At 43.4% G+C, this 24,271-nt stretch overlaps 1 protein-coding gene across 1 annotated transcript; it reads right to left on the reverse strand.

The window, feature by feature from the left end:
• Positions 1-780: 780 nt before the first annotated feature.
• Positions 781-17,847, reverse strand: OTUD6B (OTU deubiquitinase 6B). Its single transcript, XM_056522348.1, has 7 exons — positions 17,689-17,847; positions 15,389-15,543; positions 10,454-10,546; positions 9,328-9,640; positions 6,155-6,216; positions 3,330-3,436; positions 781-1,215 (listed from the first exon to the last, which is right to left on the reverse strand). The coding sequence occupies exons 1-7, from the start codon at positions 17,762-17,764 to the stop codon at positions 1,140-1,142; spliced, it is 882 nt and encodes a 293-aa protein (XP_056378323.1). The 5' UTR covers positions 17,765-17,847; the 3' UTR covers positions 781-1,139.
• Positions 17,848-24,271: the final 6,424 nt, after the last annotated feature.

Consider the following 24,271-nt stretch of genomic DNA (forward strand, 5'->3'; position numbering starts at 1 on the left):
GTATACGGTTCCATACGGGAAAAACGTATACGTTTTTACTTTGCACATGCGCATTTGAATCCTAAAGTCCCCACCCAAGACCCCTCCCATTAAAAATGGACAAAATTTTCAAAAACGTATGGGTTTTTTTTCTACAAAAACGGACGGAACAGTATGCACTTTTAAAAACAGTATACTGTTTAAAAACCCATACGGTTTACTTTTTCCCATACTGTTCCATCCGTTTTTTTTTCCCCCATACGGTTTTTGATAGAAAACGTATGCGGGAACCTTAGTTGAAAAACGTAGTGTGAACCCAGCCTAATTTACAAATCTGTTTAACTTTCTGGCACCAGTTTATTAACAAAAAAAAAAAAGTCTTCCAACAGAGTACCCCTTTAACTGTAGAACAGCATTGTTCACATTCATCTGAGGTTTATATTTTTGATCTACAACAGGAGGCCAACAAATACTTAGAAGAAATAATAATTTATTCTCTTAGGATGACCAACACTATTAGGGTGCGTTCCCACCTGGAGTATACGCAGCGTATTTCACGCTGCGCAAAATTTACTGCAGCAGCGGGAAATACGCTGCGTATTCCTTGCTCACTATACACACAGGGCTTTCTGGCGGCAGCCCTATGTGTGCAGTGAGTTTTGGAGGCGGAGCCGCACGTCATAGTCACGCCGGCACACTGCCCCGCCTCCAAAACTCACTACACACATAGGGCTGCCGCCAGAAAGCCCTGTGTGTATAGTGAGCAAGGAATACGCAGCGTATTTCCCGCTGCTGCAGTAAATTTTGCGCAGCGTGAAATATGCTGCGTATACGCCAGGTGGGAACGCACCCTTAAATGCATCTGTCTTAGACACATTTTTATAGAACTTGGTGTACTGTTTTCATGTGCTCATCCTGAACTGTTGTGGGGTAACGGTGTGTTCACTGCGCCAGTCTGCATAATCCATGCATCCAGGTGCCATCTGCCCCACTGACCTCTCCATTACATGATTATTATTATTTTCTTCTGTTAATACTTCAGTGGTGCTCTGGATGTCACAGAACTGGTGCCTCTTCTGTACAGAGGACATATAGGTTCTTTATTATGGAAAAATATCTTATTGTGGCATCGAGTAGCAATACATCTTTGGCGTAGAGGACTACTCTGCAGGAGTAACACTTAGTGGTTCTACAGAGTTATAATGCTCTCCCAGTCCATAAGCATGACGCATATATCTGAAAGAGAAAGGAAAGAAAAGTGACCATGAAGGTTTCCATTGTTTTATGTTACACAGGCACAATGCTATAGTAATATATCAAGGAATTAATCACAAATACCTGTCCACCTTTAGTCTTAAAGGGGTGCTCCAGTGCCCCAGCTTCCGAAACATTTTGTTCCAAACGCAGGGTGCGGGCTGCGGAGGTCGTGATGTCACAGCCATGCCCCTTGTGATGTCATGCCACACCCCCTCAATGCAAGTCTATGGGAGGGGGCGTGGCATAGACGCCCCCTCCCATAGACTTGCATTGAGGGGGGGTGGCATGAAAAAAAAAAAAAAGCCAAGACAAAACCGTATAGGATACAAAACGGGCACAACCTGATGCATCGTTTTGCATACGGTTTTCAATGAAGACTCAATTAATACGGTTTTCAATATGGATCCGTACGGTTTTCAAATTGAAAACGTATACGGGAATTGTATTGCAAAAACGAGGTGTGAACACAGCCTTACACATGATGCCGCAGCATGGAAATCTCGCCACCAAAGAGAAGGCAGGGACGATGCATTACTGTCCCTGCCTTTCTGATCGCTGTAAACACAGTGCTTAATGGGCGCTGTGTATATAGGTCAGCAGAGAGCAATACTGCTTCCCCGCCAGGTAACCATGTGATCGCCGACATCAGCTATCTGCAGGGGCAGCTGGGTCTTAGAAGACCCAGATCAGTCTGCAGACAATGTTTGGGGGCTGTATTTCCCCTTATTGGGCTTTTATATCAGAACCAGTTACAGGAGAAATAAGAAACAAAGTAAAAAAAAAATGGTCTGGAAGTGGTTAAAAAAACACTTTGGTGGTGCTCAATCTTTCAATGGCAGAAAGTCCATAAACGAAATTTGCATCGTAGAATGAGCAGATGGCGCTCACCAAGTGCTGCAAATGACGACTTTATTCCGTGATACAACAGCAGGAACAGAGGCTGGTGTGAATAGGTGACAACTGTTTCGCGCTAAGACGCGCTTCCTCTCGGCTAACACCTCTTGATGACGTCTAACATCAGCTGATTCCTCAGCGCTCACCTGACCGCTCCGGAACACGTGTTACTTCAACGAGAAGCAAGGTGGATCCTCAAAACGGATGCTTTAAGCCCCTTGGGCCTCAACGCCAAAAATGATACGAGTGTGTTTTTGTAAACTCCTTCAATTTTATTATTATGTATTAGGATGTTATGGTATCATTTGTTTTATTATGTTATAGTACTGACATTGCTATGCATTTGTACGTTAAAGGGGTACTCCGCTGCTCAGCGTTTGGAACAAACTGTTCCGAACGCTGGAGTCGGGAGCTTGTGACGTTATAGTCCCGCCCCCTCATGACATCATGCCTCTCCCCCTCAATGCAAGTCTCCGGGGGCATTGCATTGAGGGGGCGGGGCTTTGGCGTCACAAGCTCCCGATGCCGACTCCAGCGTTCGGAACAGTTTATTCCAAACGCTGAGCAGCGGAGTACCCCTTTAATAGTAAATTTTATTTGTATATGTCTAGGTTACCTGTGTAGCATCTTTAGTATACCTATTTGCTACAGCTAGCTAGAAGTTAAGATGCAGTTCAGATTGGCCTCTGCCTTGTCCGGGATGGCGCATAGGGGGCAGGGTGGGGGTGGAGGGGAGATAGACAGTCAAGGTGTTGGCTCTCTCCCTCTCCTCCCCTCTGCTCTTGCCCACAGGTGTTCCGGAGCGGTCAGGTGAGCGCTGAGGAATCAGCTGATGTTAGAAGTCATCAAGAGGCAGTGGATTTATAGGGCAGGAGTATGATGTGTATTGTGTAAGCCGAGAGGAAGTGCGTCTTAGCGTGAAACAAGTGTCGCTTATTCACACCGGCCTGTGTTCCTGCTACTGTATCACGGAATAAAGTCGTCACTTGCAGCACTTGGTGCCGTCTGCTCATTCTACTATGCAAATAAAGTCTGCAATTGTATTACATTTCTAGACTGGGTGGGCATGATAGAAGCAGTTTTGGGAAGCTATACCCTACCTGCATAAAGAACTGCTGGCGATTTGGTATCCCAAAAGCAGGTGACCGCTTCCTTTTAACTATATAAACATTGCACACAATGGCTATTAAAATACTCACACTACAGTTATCGGCCTGCTTGTGTATTCTTCACCAATGATAATAGGCGAGGCGTCTGCCTGGATGACCTCTATAGGAGTCTGCAGTATGTGGGACAGCGCCCGAAGCTATAACACAGACAAAAATCAGAAGAAGCTGAAGGACGTCTATCATTAGAAAATGTAATTTATACTTTTGTACAGCAAACAGATTAACTGTGGATAAAGTTGTCCTATTCGGAGCCTTATAATATAGGGGCTTTCGATATAGGGGCTGTTGGAGGGCTCATTTTTTTCACAGTGATCTGTAGTTTTTATTGGCACCATTATTACTTTGATGTTTTTACATTTATGCTTTTTTTTGCAATTACCACCATGTTTTTACATTTATGCTGTAGGATCATTATCCCCTTAAGGACAATAGTCATAAATATACATTTTGGTATTTAATGCACCAGGACGTATATTTATGTCTTGAGTGGTGTTCTACGAATTAAGCGCAGGAGTTGCACTCACTTTATAGACGAAGTGATCTTGACCGCCATCAGTAGCAGTGCACTTACAGTCAATGACAGAGCAGGGATCCCACCGCTCTCACTCATTAACCCCTAAGTGCCGCAATGACAGTGTCCCTAACAGACTGGCACCCTTGAACGGTTTAAATGCCCGTTGGCGGTCTGTTTCCCTGCTTCGTATGGGTCCGATCTGCATTAGCAGATAGTCGATAACACTAACTAGTAATACTATGCAACAGCATAAAAAAAAAATAATAATTTGGTATCATCAAGTGCAGGAATTCCCATCTATTAATAGAGAATATTTTTGATCCCATATGGAGAGTAAACATAAAATACTAAAGTCCAAAATTTATGATTTTGGTCACATCAAATGCAAGAAAAAATGTAATAAAAAGTAATCAAAAAGTCATATATGCACAAAAGACATGGCTAAAAATGACAGATCTCGTCACTAAAAATATTTTTACAGCCACATATGGGGGGGGGGGGGGGGGGGGGGGGGAATTATAGGGGCCAGAATACAGCAATAAAAATAAAAAAAAGAAAGCTGTACAATAATAGAAAATCATGTAAACATGGGTATCATTTTAATAGTATTGACCCAAAGAATATACGTCTTACCGTAATGTTCACACAGTAAAAAAAGTAATCCAAGATTTGCTAAATTGCATTTCTCTTTTCAATAACCCACCAAAAATAAAAAATTCATTGCACCATACATTTTATGGTAAGATGAAACGCGTCAATCCAAGTACAATTAGCCCTGCAAAAAACAAGCCCTCATATGGCTCTGTAAATGGAAAAATAAGAGACTTATGGTTCTTAAAAGGCGAGGAGGAAAAAAAATAACGCAAAAATTAAAATTTACTATGTCCTCAAGGTCAAAATGAGCCGAGTCCCTAAGGGATTAACATTATATTATAATAGTATAGACAATTCGGCACTTGGCGATATCAAATATGTTTATTTTTTAGTGTAAAATGGAAGAAGTGGGGTAATTTACATTTTTATTAGTGGAGGGTCTTTTAAAAACATTTTTATTTTATTGATTTATTTATTTATTAACACTTTTTAAAGGGATACTTCGCTCCTAGACATCTCATCCCCTCTCCAAAGGATAGGGAATGAGATGTCTGATCATGGGATCCCGCCCCTGGGGACCCCCGCGATCTCGGCTGCAGCACCCCAGACATCCGGTGCACGGAGCCATCTTCGCTCCATGCCGGATGACTGCCGTTGCGGGGCATGGGCTTGTGACATCACGGTCACATCCCATTCATGACGTCACGACTACGCCACCTCAATGCAATTCTATGGGAGGTGGCGCGCCCGTGACGTCACGAGCGGGGTGCGGCCGTGATGCCACAAGCCTCAGGTGCTCCGGCACTGCACCCTGATGCTTTAAACGAACGCCGGGTGCAGCAGGGATATTGCGGGGGTCCCCAGCGGCGAGACATTTTATCCCCTATCCTTTGGATAGGGGATAAAATGTCTAGGGGCATATCAGCGACATTGGTGCTCTGCTAATAGAGTCTACCTTAGCCAGACTATTACCAGAGACGCGATCCAGCGGCACAGAGGTATAAAAAGAAATAAATGAGCCGCAAGGGGGTAGGGAGACATTACTTAGGTACATAATATGAAGCCAGGTGAATCGGTTGTCTGATAAAAAAATTTTTTTAAGTAATATGCCCAGCCTTCCTAATAAAACCTTTAACTCACCTTCCTGCACCCCATCTGTAGCCGGTCTCTGCTGACAGTCTGCTTCCTGATGCTGCAGATGAGAGGTCACAGCGCCGCTGGCCATAGAGACGTCCCACCTCAGTCAGCGATTGGTGAGCCGCACTGTCACTTCCCCTTGCTGCAGATGCTACAATCTGCAGCTCCAGGGAAAGCAGAGTCTGAGGCCACAGATGGTCCACACAAGCCGGGAGGTCATATTACTAAACAAAAGTTACAGGACAACCCCTTTATTCTAAAGGGCTACGCATATGGGCATATGAAATACACACTTTACCAGCATGCACTTTTCATCTTGTTTTCCTGATGGAGCGTGCTCAAAATACAGAAGCATCTAGGGCAGGGTTTCCCAACCAGGGTGGCTCCAGCTGTTGCAAAACTACAACTCTCAGCATGCCCGGACAGCCGTTGGCTGTCCGGGCATGCTGGGAGTTGTAGTTTTGCAACAGCTGGAGGCATTCTGGTTGGGAAACATTGATCTATGGGATGCAATTATAATAGATGCAATCCTTATGCTCCATACTATGGCTCTGATGCAGATCCACACCTTATAGATATCTGTTCATCTAAGGCCGTCCACATCACTTACCTCTAACTGACCTCCCCAAGCTGGTGTGTTGGCCACTTCAGTGCAATACTTCTCAAAATCATCTGTGTAACACATGAAGATATTGTAATAATAATCCATTAAACATTGGAACCAACACAATGAATTATGGTTTCCTCCTAATAGAGAAGCACATTTTACTTAATTCACGCATACTCCATCATTGGCTCAGCTCACAAGCAACTGGTCCGTTCCTACTGGTAGAAGAAATACACTAAAACAGATATATACTTAGTAAAATACTATTACTAGTGAAGTAATACAATCATTTTTAGTTACACAGACCATGGGGCTGTTGTGAAGAGATAGGGAGGGGGGGGATTGGAAGGATGCTTATGCAAGGTACTATACCATGCTGAGCTTCACCCCAGGCCAAAGTAACTGCACTATTATAAGGACTTTTTCTGTAATGAATCGTCCAAATCATTGCAAAGGGAATTTGGAGGCGCCGGTGGTCATGAGGCTGCTGTGGGTGGTCAGGTGCTATGCCTGTGGGTCCTGCGAATGCCGCACCCTCTGTAAAATAACATTACCTGGCCCCCCAGTTCCACCCTCTGAGCTCACCAAACAGGCACTGTAGACTTCTCCTACCCTCGCCACCTGTTGGCATGATACTTCGTGCCTCTGCTGTTTTCTGGAGCCTCAGCCTGCCCTGGGAGGACCTCACGCATAGAACCGTTGTAAAATCACCTGCCCCGCGGTATAATGCGCCCTGCTTATGCTGCCAGAGACCCAGGCCTTTGCACACTGCTACACAAATGGGGCTATGTGCAGAACATTGCACCCTAATGTCTGTAGTACTACACAGTCTGTCCTACAGACACTAGGGTGCAATGCTCTGCAATCTGCATATACAGTGGGGATCAAAAGTTTGGGCACCCCAGGTAACAATTTGTATTAATGTGCATAAAGAAGCCAAGGAAAGATGGAAAAATCTCCAAAAGGCATCAAATTACAGATTAGACATTCTTATAATATGTCAACAAAAGTTAGATTTTATTTCCATCATTTACACTTTCAAAATAATAGAAAACAAAAAAATGGCGTCTGCAAAAGTTTGGGCACCCTGCAGAGTTAATATCTTGTACTGCCCCCTTTGGCAAGTATCACAGCTTGTAAACGCTTTTTGTAGCCAGCCAAGAGTCTTTCTAATCTTGTTTGAGGTATCTTTTCCCATTCTTCCTTACAAAAGTCTTCCAGTTCTTTGAGATTTCTGGTCTGTCTGTCACGCACTGCTCTTTTCAGGTCTATCCATAGATTTTCAATTATGTTGAGGTCAGGAGATTGTGAAGGCCATGGCAAAACCTTCAGTTTACGCCTCTTGATGTAATCCCCCGTGGATTTTGAGGTGTGTTTAGGATCATTATCCATTTGTAGAAGCCATCCTCTCTTTAAATTCAGCTTTTTCACAGATGACATCAAGTTAGCATCCAAAATTTTCTGAAATTTTATTGAATCCATTTTTCCTTCTACTGCTGAGATGTTCCCTGAGCCACTGGCTGCAATACAACCCCAAAGCATGATTGATCCACCCCCATGCTTAACAGTTGGACAGAGGTTCTTTTCATTAAATTCTGTTCCCCTTCTTCTCCAAACGTACCTTTGCCAAAAAGTTCAATTTTAACCTCATCAGTCCACAGAACTTGTTTCCAAAATGCATCAGGCTTGTCTATATGTTCATTTGCAAAGTCCAAACGGAGAAGAGGTTTTCTTCTGATGACTCTTCCATGAAGACCATATTTGTACAAGTATCTCTTTATAGTGGAATAGTGTACCACAACTCCAGTGTCTGTCAGATCTTTCTGGAGGGATTGTGCAATCAAACTTGGGTTTTGAATTGTTTTTCTCACAATCCTGCGAGCTGTTCTGTCAGATATTTTTCTTGGTCTTCCAAATCTTGCTTTAACTTCCACTGTTCCTGATGACTGCCATTTCTTAATTGCATTCCAAACAGAGGATATTGACATCTGAAAACATTTTGCTATCTTCTTATAGCCTTCTCCAGCTTTGTGAGCGTCAACTATTTTCAGTTTCAGATTTCTAGACAACTGCTTAGAAGAACCCATGGTGCTGATTGTTGGGGCAAGGTCAGATGAGTCTGGGCATTTAAAACCTTTGAGATTGACATCACCTGGTCTTCCCAGATGATGATGATTGAGAACAATCTATGAAACTGGCAGATCTCAGCTTTGCAAAGGGGGCAGTGCGTGCTATAAATTCTGCAGGGTGCCTAAACTTTTGCAGATGCTATTTTTTTGTTTTCTGTTATATTGAAAGTGTATATGATGGAAATAAAATCTAACTTTTGTTGGCATATTATAAGAATGTCTAATCTGTAATTTGATGCCTTTTGGAGATTTTTCCATCTTTCCTTGGCTTCTTTATGCACATTAATACAAATTTTTACCTGGGGTGCCCAAACTTGATCCCCACTGTATAGCCCCATGTGTATAAGAGTGTACAGACAAATCTATCAAATGCTATATAAATGTAAAGTAAAAAAAATATTTAAATAATAATTAATAAAGTCTTATTAAAATGTAAAACCCTCCCCCAATTAAGAATTAGTCCCCCCTTTTCCTATTGTATACAAAAAAGTGAAAAACTAAATATATTAGAGGACCTGTCCTGTAATATACTGTCCTTATATAGGAGAGAGGACCTGTCCTGTAATATACTGTCCTTATATAGGGGAGAGGACCTGTCCTGTAATATACCGTCCTTATATAGGGGAGAGGACCTGCCCTGTAATATACCGTCCTTATATAGGAGAGAGGACCTGTCCTGTAATATCTCATCCTTACATGGGCAGATACAGCCTAATAGAAGTTAACCAGAAAAGGGTGGTTGAGTGGTCTTACTTGATAATTCAAAGGGGGAAACCTAGTCAGCTTTTCTTCCTGACAAAACAACAGACAACACAATAAAAATCAAAAGTCCCAATTTTAAGTTAGTGGGGTCTGTCAGGCACAGCTGTAGTCAGTCATTTGATGAGTCCTGGACCTCAGTGATTGTCTCTGTTGTAACAGAAGCCATGACTGCAATGTGAACCGAGCCTTAGAATTGTCAGGTTTTCAATAGCAGACCTCTCTTTACATGTTGTTTTATATGTATACCTTGTCCCCCACCCCAAAGCAGTATTTTATCGATCTCACCTTGAGTGTACATTTCCCCTGTGGCAGAGTTGGTTAGAAATGGGAGGAAGTCATCGGTGTGACTCTGCATGTAGTCTGCAGTTTGGCGCCTGAGAGCGGTCAGTGTGAGGTTATTGTCCCGTTCCTTCAGCTGGTGTTCAATAGCTCTGTACATACAATGGCCATCTGATGGGATCTGCTTAATCTGCAGCTGTCTCTGAGACAAAATATGGGCAAGATTCTGACTTTCCAGGTGTCGAGCGCCACTCAGGTTCTCGATTTCAGCCTCTGCTATGCGTTCATCTCTTTCCTTTTCCAGGGCAGCTTTTTTCTCCTATAATGGATTGAAATAAATAAATATATAATAATGTGATAAAGCTGTAACAATACTATTATACTTATATACTGCAGATATCAAACACTCCTACAAAACTTCTGGGACACATCTTAATCACTTAAAGCGAACCTGTCAAATCCAACAAAAATTATTATTTTTTTTTTAAATATATCAGTCAGTCAGTACCAAATTCTGACTTTGTACATGTCGGCCCCCTCCCTCAGTATGCTGTCTGCTCACATCTCCTCTAGCATTAGCAAAAACTACAACTCCCAGCTTGTCCTCACTGACAGTAGCGGGACACAAGATGACAGTGGGAGGATCTTTCCTCCAGCTCTGAGCCCTGCACTCACAGCTGTCAATCAAGGAAGTGTGTCCATGACATAGGTGATGACGCATAGACACAGCAGGACTAGTATGTGTCCAAGAAGGCAGGGGGGGGGGGCAGTTGTTTGTTTGGCTTTTTCAGTATGAAATACTGAAAATTTTCTAATGAAAGCAATTACAAAACCTATTGGTTATACATGCTTTACAACACATCAAAAGTTTTTGTATCTGACAGTGCCTATTTAAGCAGTAGGACTGAATAAACAATACCACAATTAAAAGGGGTTATCCAAGAATTGACATATTGCTTAGGAGAACCAATCACTTCATGATCCTTAGAGGTCATTCCTTTAGGAGCAACCCTATGAGTGTAATATTTGTATTCAACTTCAGCTCTGCAAAGAGCACAGAAAAATATTCAGACCAAAAGAAAAGTGTAGTAAGTAATATATACACGATCATATATACTCAACATATACTTACTCGTCTCTTCTGGGCTTTAGACACACGTGCCTGCTGAACAGGAGCTTCAAGTCCAAGATCTAAATTGGTGACTCCATTAGAAATGCTCTTCACCTGAGACAATAAAGAGTTTACATATCTTGTTATTACTGCCGGAAATAACTAGCTGAAGATCTCAGGATGCTGGGAAACAAGCGAACAAGTGAACTAGCAGCATCTATCACAAACAGCTGGCGAGCGTCACATTAAAGACCAATGTATTACTAAGCCCCTATTCATACCACATTTTTGCTGTAATATGTGCTCATCCTTGGCTTGTCCTTGCAGTAACAACTAATAATAAGAGTTTCTGCTATCAGACTGATTTCCACCTCCATGATTAGCATAGAAAAAGATATTGTGAGATAAGTAAGAACTAAGCTCAGCCCAATACTCTTTAATGGGCTTCACTACTGTACAAGGCAGGCCCACACTTATGGATGTCACTGGGCTAGGTACTACAGTATAGAAGCTATGGGGCCCCAGTAAGTGCCACTTCCCCTTTATTCTGCTGATTATAGAGGTGCTCTGTTATGATACTTCATTGATGGGCTATATTAAAGATTTGTTGTCAATGGAATATCCTGGAAACAGTGGAAACAATTCAGATCATGTGCTTTCATAATTTTCCCTATTTACTTAAAGTGTAGCTCCCACCATCCTATATATTTTGTTTTTCTGTCCCTGCCTATTGCCCATCTATCCCTAACCCCCTCCCTGCTTTAATTTTTTTTTACTATATTCAAAATGCCTTTCTGTCTGCCTGGTAGTGTGCTCACTACCAGGCAGACTTCCCCAGCAGGCATGATGTCACTGATGCCTGCTGGGGCCAACACTTCCACCCTTAGTTCATCTACACAGGGTGCCTCCAGCTGTTTCAACACTACAACTCCCAGCTTGCCCTGACATCTATTAGCTGTCAGGGCATGCTGGGAGTTGTAGTAGTGAAACAGCTGGAGGCACCCTGTGTAGATGAACTATAAGTTAGTGCCATATGGCCCTACACTGTTCCCTCCGTCACACACCCCACCCCACCCCCCTGTTCTGAAACCCAGTACTACAACATATCAAAAAATAAAGTTGGCAACAGTGCCCATTTAGCATATTAAAAGGAGTTGTCCAGTCCTGAAAAATGTATCCCCTATCCGACTGTTCGGACCCCCGCGATCTCTTGTATGGGGCCCCGGCTCTCCGGCCCGATAGAGTGTCTACCACCGCACGAAGCACCCCCTCAATACAGCACTATGGCAGAGCCGGAGATTGCCAAAGGCAGCGCTCCGGCTCTGCCATAAAGTTGTATTGAGAGGGCGTGTCAGCAGCAGCTTTGTGAGGTGGTCAACACGCCCTCTCCCACAGGCTGCCAGGGCCCCGTACGGGAGATTGGGGGGTCCCTGTGTCAGACCCCCCGCTATCTGAAACTTATCCCCTATCCTAAAGATAGGGGACAAGTTTTTCAGGACTGGACTACTCCTTTAAGTGTTGAGTGTCACAAGATTTTATTATACTCTGCCAGGAGATGTGTTTGCCATATGTGCTGCCACCAAGTGGTTGTGTTGTGTATTGCACTCTGTATACTAATATATATTGCAATAATATAGTACAATATTGTATGTTTAACCCCTTCAGGACGGAGCCCATTTTGGCCTTAAGGACCGGGGCGTTTTTTGCACATCTGACCACTGTCACTTTAAACATTAATAACTCTGGAATGCTTTTAGTTATCATTCTGATTCCGAGATTGTTTTTTCGTGACATATTCTACTTTAACATAGTGGTAAATTTTTGTCGATACTTGCATCCTTTCTTGGTGAAAAATCCGTAAATTTGATGAAAAATTTGAAAAGTTTGCATTTTTCTAACTTTGAAGCTCTCTGCTTGTAAGGAAAATGGATATTCCAAATATTTTTTTTATTTTATTCACATATACAATATGTCTATTTTATGTTTGCATCATAAAATTTATGAGTTTTTACTTTTGGAAGACACCAGAGGGCTTCAACGGTCAGCAGCAATTTTCCGATTTTTCACAAAATTTTCAAACTCACTATTTTTCAGGGACCAGTTCAGGTTTGAAGTGGATTTGAAGGGTCTTCATATTAGAAATACCCCATAAATGACCCCATTATAAAAACTACACCCCCCAAAGTATTCAAAATGACATTCAGTAAGTGTTTTAACCCTTTAGGTGTTTCACACGAATAGCAGCAAAGTGAAGGAGAAAATTCACAATCTTCATTTTTTACACTCGCATGTTCTTGTAGACCCAATTTTTTTATTTTTACAAGGGGTAAAAGGACAAAATTTTTACTTGTAGCCCAATTTCTCTCGAGTAAGCACATACCTCATATGTCTATGTAAAGTGTTCGGCGGGCGCAGTAGAGGGCTCAGAAGCGACAAGGGGATTTTGGAGAGTACGTTTTTCTGAAATGGTTTTTGGGGGGCATGTTGCATTCAGGAAGCCCTTATGGTGCCAGAACAGCAAAAAAAAAAAAAAAACACATGGCATACCATTTTGGAAACTAGACCCCTCGGGGAATGTAACATGGGATAAAGTGAACCTTAATACCCCACAGGTGTTTTACGACTTTTGCAAATGTCAAAAAAAATTATTTTTTACCTAAAATGCTTGTTTTCCCAAAAATTTTTAATTTTTAAAAAGGGTAATAGCAGAAAATACCCCTAAAAATTTGAAGCCCAATTTCTCCTGATTCAGAAAACACCCCATATGGGGGTGAAAAGTGCTCTGCTGACGCACTACAGGTCTCGGAAGAGAAGGAGTCACATTTGGTTTTTGAAAGCAAATTTTTCTCTGGGGGCATGCCGCATTTAGGAAGCCCCTATGGTGCCAGGACAGCAAAAAAAAAAAAACCACATGGCATACCATTTTGGAAACTAGACCCCTCGGGGAACGTAACAAGGGGTTAAGTGAACCTTTATACCCCACAGGTGTTTCACGACTTTTGCATATGTAAAAAAAAAAAAATTTTTTTTACCTAAAATGCTTGTTTTCCCAAAAATGTTACATTTTTAAAAAGGGTAAAAGCAGAAAATACCCCCCAAAATTTGTAACACAATTTCTCCCGAGTACGGCGATACCCCATATGTGACCCTAAACTGTTGCCTTGAAATACGACAGGGCTCCAAAGTGAGAGCGCCATGCCCATTTGAGGCCTAAATTAGGGACTTGCATAGGGGTGGACATAGGGGAATTCTACGCCAGTGATTCCCAAACAGGGTGCCTCCAGCTGTTGCAAAACTCCCAGCATGCCTGGACAGTCAACGGCTGTCCGACAATACTGGGAGTTGTTTTGCAACAGCTGGAGGCTCCGTTCTGGAAACAGTGGCGTACCAGACGTTTTTCATTTTTATTGGGGAGGGGAGGGGGGCTGTGTAGGGGTATGTGTATATGTAGTGTTTTTTACTTTTTATTTTATTTTGTGTTAGTGTAGTGTAGTGTTTTTAGGGTACAGTCGCACAGGCGGGGGTTCACAGTAGTTTCTCGCTGGCAGTTTGAGTTGCAGCAGCTCAAACTTGCAGCCAGATACTTACTGTAATCCTCCGCCCATGTGAGTGTACCCTGTACGTTCACATTGGGGGGGGACATCCAGCTGTTGCAAAACTACAACTCCCAGCATGCCCCTTGGCTGTCGGTGACTGCTGAGAGTTGTAGTTTTGCAACAACTGTAGGTACACTGGTTATGTATCACTGAGTTTGTGACCCAACTCAGTGTTTCACAACCAGTGTGCCTCCAGCTGTTGCAAAACTACAACTCCCAGCATGTACGGTGCATGGTGTACGGTGACTGCTGAGTTGTAGTTTGCAACAGCTGGAGGCACACCGGTCGTGAAACACTGAGTTAGGTAAAAAAAAACTCTGAGTTTCACAACCAGTGTGCCTTCAGCTGTTGCAAAACTACAACTCTCAGCAGTCACCGACAGCCAACGGGCATGCTGGGAGTTGTAGTTATGCAACCAGCAGATGCACCACTACAACTCCCAGCATGCACTTTAGCTGTTTGTGCAAGCTGGGAGTTGTAGTTATACAACAGCTGAAGGTACACTTTTCCATAGAAAACATGTGCCTCCAGCTGTTGCAAAACCATAAGGGAATGCTGGGAGTTGTGGTTGTCTGCCTCCTGCTGTTGCATAACTACAGCTCCCAGCATGCCCATTTTGCATGCTGGGAGCTGTTGCTAAGCAACAGCAGGAGGCTGTCACTCACCTCCAACGATCCAGACGCTGCAGGTCAGTCCCGCCGCCGCCGCTGCTCCTGGGGCCCCGATCCCAACATTGACGCCGGGGATCGGGGTCCCCAGCACCCGGGGTGCACGTCCCGCACCCGCTCACGTCCTCGGAAGAGGGGCGGAGCGGGTGCGGGAGTGACACCCGCAGCAGGCGCCCTGATTGGTCGGCCAGTAATCCGGCCGACGAATCAGGGCGATCGTGAGGTGGCACCAGTGCCACCTCACCCCTGCAGGCTCTGGCTGTTCGGGGCCGTCAGAGACGGCCCCGAACAGCCAGTAATTCCGGGTCACCGGGTCACTGGAGACCCGATTGACCCGGAATCACTGAATTGTCCAGCGATCTGCGGCGATCGCCGACATGGGGGGCATAATGACCCCCCTGGGCGATATGCCGGGATGCCTGCTGAACGATTTCAACAGGCATGCGGCTTCGGTCCCCAACCGGCTAGTGGTGGGGGCCGGAATTCCCACGGGCGTATGGATATGCCCTGCGTCCTTAAGGACTCGGGATGCAGGGCTATCCATACGCCCTATGTCCTGAAGAGGTTAATGAAAAATTGGAATCCCTATTTAAATTCTCAGAAAGGTAAGGGTGGACACCTCTGTATTTCGTTATTACATGTCAGTATTGCCTATGGGTAAAATTCTATGAATCTGCACATGGGCAGCTCACTTCTGTTTCCGCTGGCTGCTTCTGAGACAGATCCGCAAGCTCCTGTTTGTGCCGTTCCTCCAGCTCAGCTTCCATCTTGGCTACGTCATCTGTCAGCTGTTTTCTTCTTTTCTTGTCATTCTTCGGCACATTGTTTTTCATGCTTTGAATCTTGGCTGAAAGGATAAACAGAGAGTGAGATATGTGACTGTACAGACAGGAGTAATACTGAATATTCAGTAGGATACAGTCTTATTCTTATAGGCTTATGGCCTCTCTATGATATCAGCCTGCAGGGGTCTGAGGTCACAACATTAGATTGTAAGCAAAGTGAGGGAAATATAGCTTCTATGTCATCAACCTCTCCAGTAACGCTGCCAGAATAACTGTTCAGGGGTCTACAAAAGCTGGATGCCCAATCCCGCAGCAGATGTGAAATCTGCCAAACTGGTTGCCGTCCAGAATTCACAACAACACAGACATTTTTGTACAGATGAGCTCTCCTCGCTGTCTCCAGTTCACTTTCATTTTAAAAAACTTTTGTTGTGTTGTCCAGACATGTCAAAAGTTTAGATCACTCTGGGTTTCAGTCCTGATACCCACAACGATCGTGATTTACAGGCTGGTGAAGTGCCCAGAAGCACGCACCTCACTCCCCAGTAGTCACACCCAGCTCCTTCACTGCATAAGTCAGTGTTTCCCAACCAGGGTGCCTTCAGCTGTTGCAAAACTACAACTCCCAGCATGTTGGACTATATAGTATAGGTTAGTGCTTCCCAACCAGGGTGCCTTCAGCTGTTGCAAAACTACAACTCCCAGCATGTTGGACTATATAGTAGTATATAGTTTAGGTCAGTGTTTCCCAACAGGGGGGCCTCCAGCTGTTACAAAACTACAACTCCCAGCATGTTGGACTATATAGTAGTATATAGTATAGGTCAGTGTTTCCCAACCAGGGGTGCCTCCAGCTGTTGCAAAACTACAACTCCCAGCATGTTGGACTATATAGTAGTATATAGTATAGGTTAGTGCTTCCCAACCAGGGGTGCCTCCAGCTGTTGCAAAACTACAACTCCCAGCATGTTGGACTATATAGTAGTATATAGTATAGGTCAGTGTTTCCCAACCAGGGTGCCTCCAGCTGTTGCAAAACTACAACTCCCAGCATGTTGGACTATATAGTAGTATATAGTATAGGTCAGTGTTTCCCAACCAGGGTGCCTTCAGCTGTTGCAAAACTACAACTCCCAGCATGTTGGACTATATAGTAGTATATAGTATAGGTCAGTGTTTCCCAACAGGGGGCCTCCAGCTGTTGCAAAACTACAACTTCCAGCAAGTTGGACTATATAGTAGTGTATAGTATAGGTCAGTGTTTCCCAACAGGGGGGCCTCCAGCTGTTACAAAACTACAACTTCCAGCATGTTGGACTATATAGTAGTATATAGTGTAGGTTAGTGCTTCCCAACCAGGGGTGTCTCCAGCTGTTGCAAAACTACAACTCCCAGTATGCCCGGACAGCCTTTGGCTGTCCGGGCATGCTGGGAGTTGTTGGTTTGCAACAGCTGGAGGCACCCCTGGTTGGGAAGCACTGACACAAGTCTATGTAGTGACAGGTGGATGGAGCAGTCGGTCAGGCAGTGAAACCCAATGTGATCTAAACATTTGACATGTCCGGACTGTGGGGGAGATTTATCAAAACCTGTCCAGAGGAAAAAGTTACTGAGTTGCCCATAGCAACCAATCAGATCGCTTCTTTAAGTTTGGAAAAGTCCTGTGTAAAGTTAAAGAAGCGATCTGATTGGTTGCTATGGGCAACTCAGTAACTTTTTCCTCTGGACAGGTTTTGATAAATCTCCCGCTATGTCCGCTCATTCAGATGACAGTGACGCTTTAAGTACGGTATGTCTGCAGATTTACTGCAGATTTTGACTTCCTCGTTAGGGTATGTTCACATGTGCGTCTTTTCTGCTGCAGATTTGCCTAACCAGATTTTGCTATGAAGTCAATGGGCGGGTGCAGCAGAAAACATGCGGCAGAAAAAAAAAAAGTGTGAATGTTCCCTTAAAGCTACTTGGGAAAATCTGCCGTATCTTCTATGTGTGAACATGGACACTGAAGAGGATCTGTCAGCTCTCCTGAAATTGTCAGAAAAAGAAAAGTGCCTATTAAATCAGACATTCTGGAGCAACTCTGACTTGACCCCTGCACCTCCAGCTGTTGCAAAACTACAACTCCCAGCATGCCCGGACAGCCAATGGGTGCGTTCACACGTGCGTATTTGATGCGGATTTACAGTAATACAGGAGTGCGCTCTCACCCTGCAGCTCCTTCTTCTCCTTGCGGTGCCTCCTGAGCAGCACTGCCTCCTCCGAGCCGCCATCCTCATCCTCCATCCTGCCCGGCTCACCGTCACCTTCCACACATCACCACACTGACGCTTCTCATAGCCATGACGTCACCGTCTGCTGCTCTCTGCGACGCAGCCAATCAGCGTGCGGCACCATAGGTCTACTACTGATGACGTTTCAACTCGGCACTCGCATGATTGGCTCACTCTGTACACATGACCCCGGATCGCTCTAGGTAAGCGCGTTCGGTACGTCATCAGTCTTCGACCAGTTGTCAGGGAGTCGCGGGCTGCCATTTTGGACGAGGGCAAAAATCATGGTTTATTTATCTTTATGAGAATATTCATTTCTTATAGTACTCTGTAAAACGGAACAATCAGATTATTATAAGGGATCATAGAATTAGGAATAAGTCACGTGAACTACAGTATGATCTGCAAGCAGCATGACTAAGATTGATATATAGGGGCACATTTATGAAGGGGTCTCTGTTGCCAATAGCAACTAATCAGAGCTCAGCTTTCATTTCATACTTTGCTCTGTAATTGATTGCTATGGGCAACAGAAGTGTTTCCTAACCAGTGTGCCTCCAGCTGCAGCAAAACTACAACTCCTAGCATGCCCGGACAGCCATTGGCTGTCCAGGCAGGCTGGGAGTTGTAGTTTTGCAGCAACTGGAGGCACACTGTTTGGAAAACACTGGGAAACAGAGATAATTTTCTTTTAGATCACTTCATAAATCTTTATCATAGTTTTGTAGAAAAGGATTCAGTATAACACCTAAATTATTGATCTAAATCCCTGTTTTTTCTCGGTTTAGGAGTCAAGCTTTCCTGTATTAGTTTGCATACCAGAATAACTGGCAGTCACAGAGTAGGCCCGCCCACTGGACTCCTAAACCCAGAATACTTAAAGGGAGTACTCCGGGGAATTAAGTATCCCCTTTTACCCACAGGATAGGGGATACGTTACTGATTGTGGGGGGGTCAGACTGTTGAGGTCCCCCGTGAACTCTTGTACAGGGGCCGGCTACATACTCGTCCTCGACTCCTTCCATCCCCCACCCTTAGAGATGGGCTTCAGTGATGGCCCTCTCATCAAATCACTGGCTGAGCCGGAGTGCCCCTAGGAGTAGCCAGCTCTCGTACAGGACGTGGTGGGGGACCCCATTGGTGGAACCCCGGGTGATCAGAAAGGATCTACTATTCTGTGGATGGGGATGATTTTTTTCCCTGGAGTACCTAATCTTTTCCTTCAAACCTATATACCATACTGCAGAAAGATAGATGTCATTCATTCAGATACCAATGAGACAGGAGGCCTTTTTATATCTTCTCTATCAGCCACTATTCACAACAGCTGTGGGCAAGGCCCGGGAGAGCCAAAACGTTGGCATTATTTGATCTAATATGGTATTTCTCTGTGTTTTTTGAATACTAACCTACCTGTCTGTGTCACTAGATTTGCTACCAATAAAGACTGACTTTGAAAATAAGTTCTCTTATCTTGTATATTTCAGGTTTACGTGACCACTTGTTGTCTACAGTATTAGGAATTATGAGAGCCACTCAAAGGACAGCTGTCCACCCTCTAACCAATCCTTGCTTGAGCGTCTTCCAAGAAACATCTATGCAGGATTACTGAAGGACTTGACAATGTGTTTGTGTAACGTGAAATAGCCATAGGTTATTCTCTCCACAATGCATGACCAAGCCTCAACGAAAAATATTCTGATTTTATGGTAAGTTTTGTGCCTTCGGTAGAGTTTGTGTCCAATCCAATTGGTAATGTCTCTGGAAAGAGAAGGGAAAAGCATTGTGGAGCTGGTAATTGGTATTGATAAGTAAGCAGGAACGACTCGCTAACCTGAGCTTTCCAAGCCAAATTACAATTCTTCATCTCCAGCGGAAGAAAATAGTGGAAGACATTTATGTGATGTCCCGGTACGAGATATGCATCCCACAGTCCTATCAGCTTGAGTCCCTACACATCCCCAGGGCTCACCTGCAATGTACCCCCTAATGTAATTAGCTGTACATTAAATGTAAAGAACTTTGATATGGTCACATGGTTATTGATCATATGATAATGGTTGTCACATGTTAAAGTCACATGTTTTGTTACCACCAGGTGACCAGATGACCCGCAGCTAGCCTATGGGCTCCTTGCACAGCCCCCCTTTATAAGGAAGGGAGGAACTGCAATCTGCATCTTTTGCTCTTACTTTCTGCTGAGGTCAAGTCTAGTCCAGATGTCTCAGAGCAAGTGTCCAGCACATCTGGAGGCCTCAAGCATAACCAGCAGCCTCATGTCAGTAAGACAAGTCATCTGTCTGCTGTCACTATCTTCAGTCAAGTCTGTTATAGTCAGCGTGGCTGTCCTAAAGTCTGTCAATGTCACTGCAAGTCCCAGCAAGCTGCAAGGTCCCTTGTGTTACTGATCACCTCTCTGGGATCCTGGCCTAGCTGTAGAGACTGTACCATCTGTCTACCTCAGTAAAGCTACTGTTAACCCTGACCTGGCCTTGGACTCTTATTTGCTTTGCCTTACTAGGACTAGCGGTGCTACTGTTTTGGTGGCTCTCGGTAAAACCACGCCCTGGCGTCACGGAAATTTAGGGGTTAACACCATCTGCCCCTGGGCTACAACATCTGCCCCATACATCTCCCATTGCACCCCTGTGGCGCACCACATTTATAACATAAAATTACACAGAACCCTCACAATCATTTTTTTTTTCTTTTTACAAGAACAGCGCTGTACATTTGTCAGTGACTGGGGCTGGTATTGCAGCTAAGTTGTATTAAAGTCTGGGAGTCGGACCATGACCTATTAGATACTTATAGGTCACCAAGAGTAATGTCCTGGAAAACCTGTATGGCTAATAATTGTAGCTCTTTAGAGCCTTTCTTCATTAAGGTTGCCTCCAGCTGTTTTTACCATCATTTAGTGATATACATTACAGCAAGCCCTATAGGCATAGACACAATAGACTGACCCTATTCACTAGAATGGAAGTGCTGTCTGGGCGTGCTCTTTGACCTATCCAGAAGACTTTCTCTAATCATCTTCTATTGTTAATAGATGTCTTATCTATACACCTTTCACAGTGCTCCTGTCTGTGATGATAAGGAGGAGACAGGAGACCGAACAGGAAGTTTAAACACTGAATAATTATTTTGAAATATAGATAGTAATTTGGAAAATTAGCAAACAAAACACCAACAATTCTTAAAAATACGTTTAGCATAAAATGTATTGATTACTGGTGTGTTACTGCATTCATTTCTTTGTATATTTGGTTTAACATAGTAATGCGCTCTAGCTACACATCATTTTAGAATTATAGCAGTGAGTTGAGTTTTAGTTCTAAGTAGACCATAGAGAAAAACACTGAAACAAGAGTGAGATATATTGGGGAAGATATAACTGGCTGCACCCAAAAACTGGTGCAATTTGCTCCATCAAACTTTCTTGCATCACAGTTGCAATGTGTTTTAGACACAATGGTGCCCCACTTGACAAGGGGCATGGTTTACAGGAAAGTAGGTGTGGGGGAATTTATCATTATGTTTGGGGGTATTTTTTTGTCTATTTTTGTTGCAATGGTTTGGCACAGCCAGTTTCTGCATCAAATGTGTGCAACTTTTCATATAGAAGTGTGATTGTTTGGTCAGAAATTTAGCAGTGGTTACTTTTCAAAAAGTTGCATTTTGCTGATGCAATTTGCCTCTAATTGTTGCAAACCCACGCCATCTCCAACCACATTTAGAACACTGCCTGTGCTGACTCCAAAAAGTTATAATAGCCAGTTACCACATGCTGTGCACCAAAATTATAACTTTGGCACGAGACAGACAAAATTCCAATCAGAAAGCATGCTAAATAAACCAGCTGACAACAACCTGTTTTAATAAATTTCCCCCCAGTGTGCCAAAAAATTTCTGTAATTTTGGCGTACATCTTTGGTGTAAAAGCAAGCCAAGTAATACATGGTGCAAACGTAGACTAGACGGTGCAAAGATGCACCAGATTAGTAAACAGCCTGAACCACTGTGGTAAATCTGCCACATTCTTAGACTTTCTAGTCTAATTTATTGTTTTCCTTTCACTCAAAGATGAAATATTTAAAGGTCCATTTTAAAAATTATATTTTTCATTCTTTCTATGTCCCAAACTCCAAAAATATACTAATAGGTGAACCTGTCATGTAGATTGTGATGACAAGCCCTTTACAATGCTGCTGAATGTGTTTTAGGGTAGGGTCACACGTAGCCCATCCGCAGGGTATTTCCAGTCATATGCCAATCACTAGAGCGAGCTCCCTGCTGCGGCTAGCGGCCATAGCAGGGAGCTTGCTCTAGTGACTGGTGTCAACGCATCCACAGCGTGAAATATGCTGCGAATGCTCTACGTGTGACCCTACCCTTCATGTACAAATTGTTTTGTGGTGCCTTAATAATTGATTGCAAACAACTAAATCTTGAAAAAGTTTTTTTTTTTTTGGGGGGGGGGGGATTTTTTACAATGTATACATATATACAAAGGGGAATCCTAACAAATCAAAGGATAGTGATACAAGGAAAATGGGAAGGGGGTAGGAAGTAGTATCTTATATATCAGTCATACACACACACATACCCATACATTTCCTATTCCAAGACACCTCCATAGCCAATCAGAACACTTTCTTGACAGTCTGCAAACAATGTTGTTAATTGCCGTCCTGGAGGTTGTGTAGTTGCGTTGGAATCAGTTCTCGTCCTTTGATGACTTCTTGTGTTTGTTGTTTGTTGTGCGCTAACAGCTGTCCATCCAAACTTCCTTGAGAACCACACTTTAGTGGGCAGACAGGATGATCACAACTGCGCAGTCCATTGCGTACTTCAGGGGCTGGTTTAGTGGTTTTATGACAAACGGAAAACAGGAACTGCTAGCTCACCTCCATTTTCTTCACTTGGATGCAAAGCTTATTGACATGCTGATTCAGTCCTCATCCCATTGTTTCCACTACATCCAAGTCCATCAAAGTATACTAAATTTTTATCAAATTTATCTGGTGTGGCCAATGTTGGTTTCCAACATATAATATACAACTAACATAAAATGAAGCATCTCCCATGCTTCTTGATGCCCCCATAAGAAAGTACCAACTACAGATACTACCTTAACAGTGTAAACCATAGATGCCTTCATAACAGTTTGCCAGATGCGGATGCTCCATGACAGTGTTAGTCACATGCTGTAGTGTTAGTCACATACTGTATACCATTGCTCTCATCTGCATGCTAAAGATGCCCTAATTATTGTCTGCCATTGGCTGTCTGGGCATGTTTGGAGTTGTATTTCTGCAACAGCTGGAGGCACATTGTTTGAAAAACACTGTCTTAGCCTTATGTTGCAATTTTACAGTGTTGTGAAAACTGTTACAAATGTTTACATCACAAATTCAATATTTCCAATAGTTCATTCTTTCGCAAGAATTCTGCTTTGGAAATTCTGCGTGAACAGGTCAATGGAAATCTCATTGACTATAATGCAGTAGAATTTGCAAGCGGAATTTCTGCATGTGATTCCGTAGTGTGATTTGATGCTGCAGATTTGATTCTGCAGATTTAACCTGTTAAGGACGCAGGGCGTACCTGTACGCCCTGTGCCTGCTCCCCCGCTATGACGAAGGGTCACGAGCTGACCCTGCATCATAGCGAGTCGGTCCTGGCAGTTATCAACGGCCGGGACCCATGGCTAATACCAGACATCACCGATTGCAGTGTGATGTCCGGTATTAACCCTTTAGACGTGGCGATCAAAGTTGCAAAAATGAAAGAAAAGTCAAAAATGAAAAAAAAAAGAAAAAAAAAGAGCTTCCCGGCAGCTCAGTGGAACTCAGTAAAACCGTGATGTCCTGATCAGCTGAGAGGAAGCGAGGAGGGTCCCTACCTTCCTCCTCGGCATCCGATTGGCAATCTATTGCTCCATGCCTGAGATCTAGGCTGGAGCAGCAGAGTGCCCATAACACACTGCATAGGTTTAGATGGCAAAGCATTGATCAGTCTATGCAATCAGAAGATTGCATGTTATAGTCCTCTATGGGGGCTATAAATGTGTAAAAAAAAGTAAAAAAAAAGTTAATAAATGTGATTTAATAAAAGTTTGAATCACCCCCCTTTTCCCATTTTTCCCATAAAAAATTTTTTTTTTATGTAAAGTCCAAAATTGCGTATTTTTGGTCACTTTGTATACCCTAAAATTTTTTATAAAGAGATCAAAATGTCCCATCAAAACAAAATGGTACCAATAAAAACTTCAGATCACAGTGCAAAAAATGAGCCCTCACACCGGCCCGTATGCGTAAAACCTATATAAGTTGTGTATCATTTTAATCATATGGAGCTACGATAAATATAAGGTGTAATTTTTACCAGAATGTGCTCTGCGTAGAAACAGAAGCCCCCAAAAGTTACAAAATCGCATTTTTTCCCATTATGTCCCACAAATAATTTTTTTTTTTAGTTTTGCCTTATATTTTTTGGTCAAATGTCTGATGTCATT

The sequence above is a fragment of the Hyla sarda genome, chromosome 5 (genome assembly GCF_029499605.1).
Source record: "Hyla sarda isolate aHylSar1 chromosome 5, aHylSar1.hap1, whole genome shotgun sequence".
NCBI lineage: Eukaryota > Metazoa > Chordata > Amphibia > Anura > Hylidae > Hyla > Hyla sarda.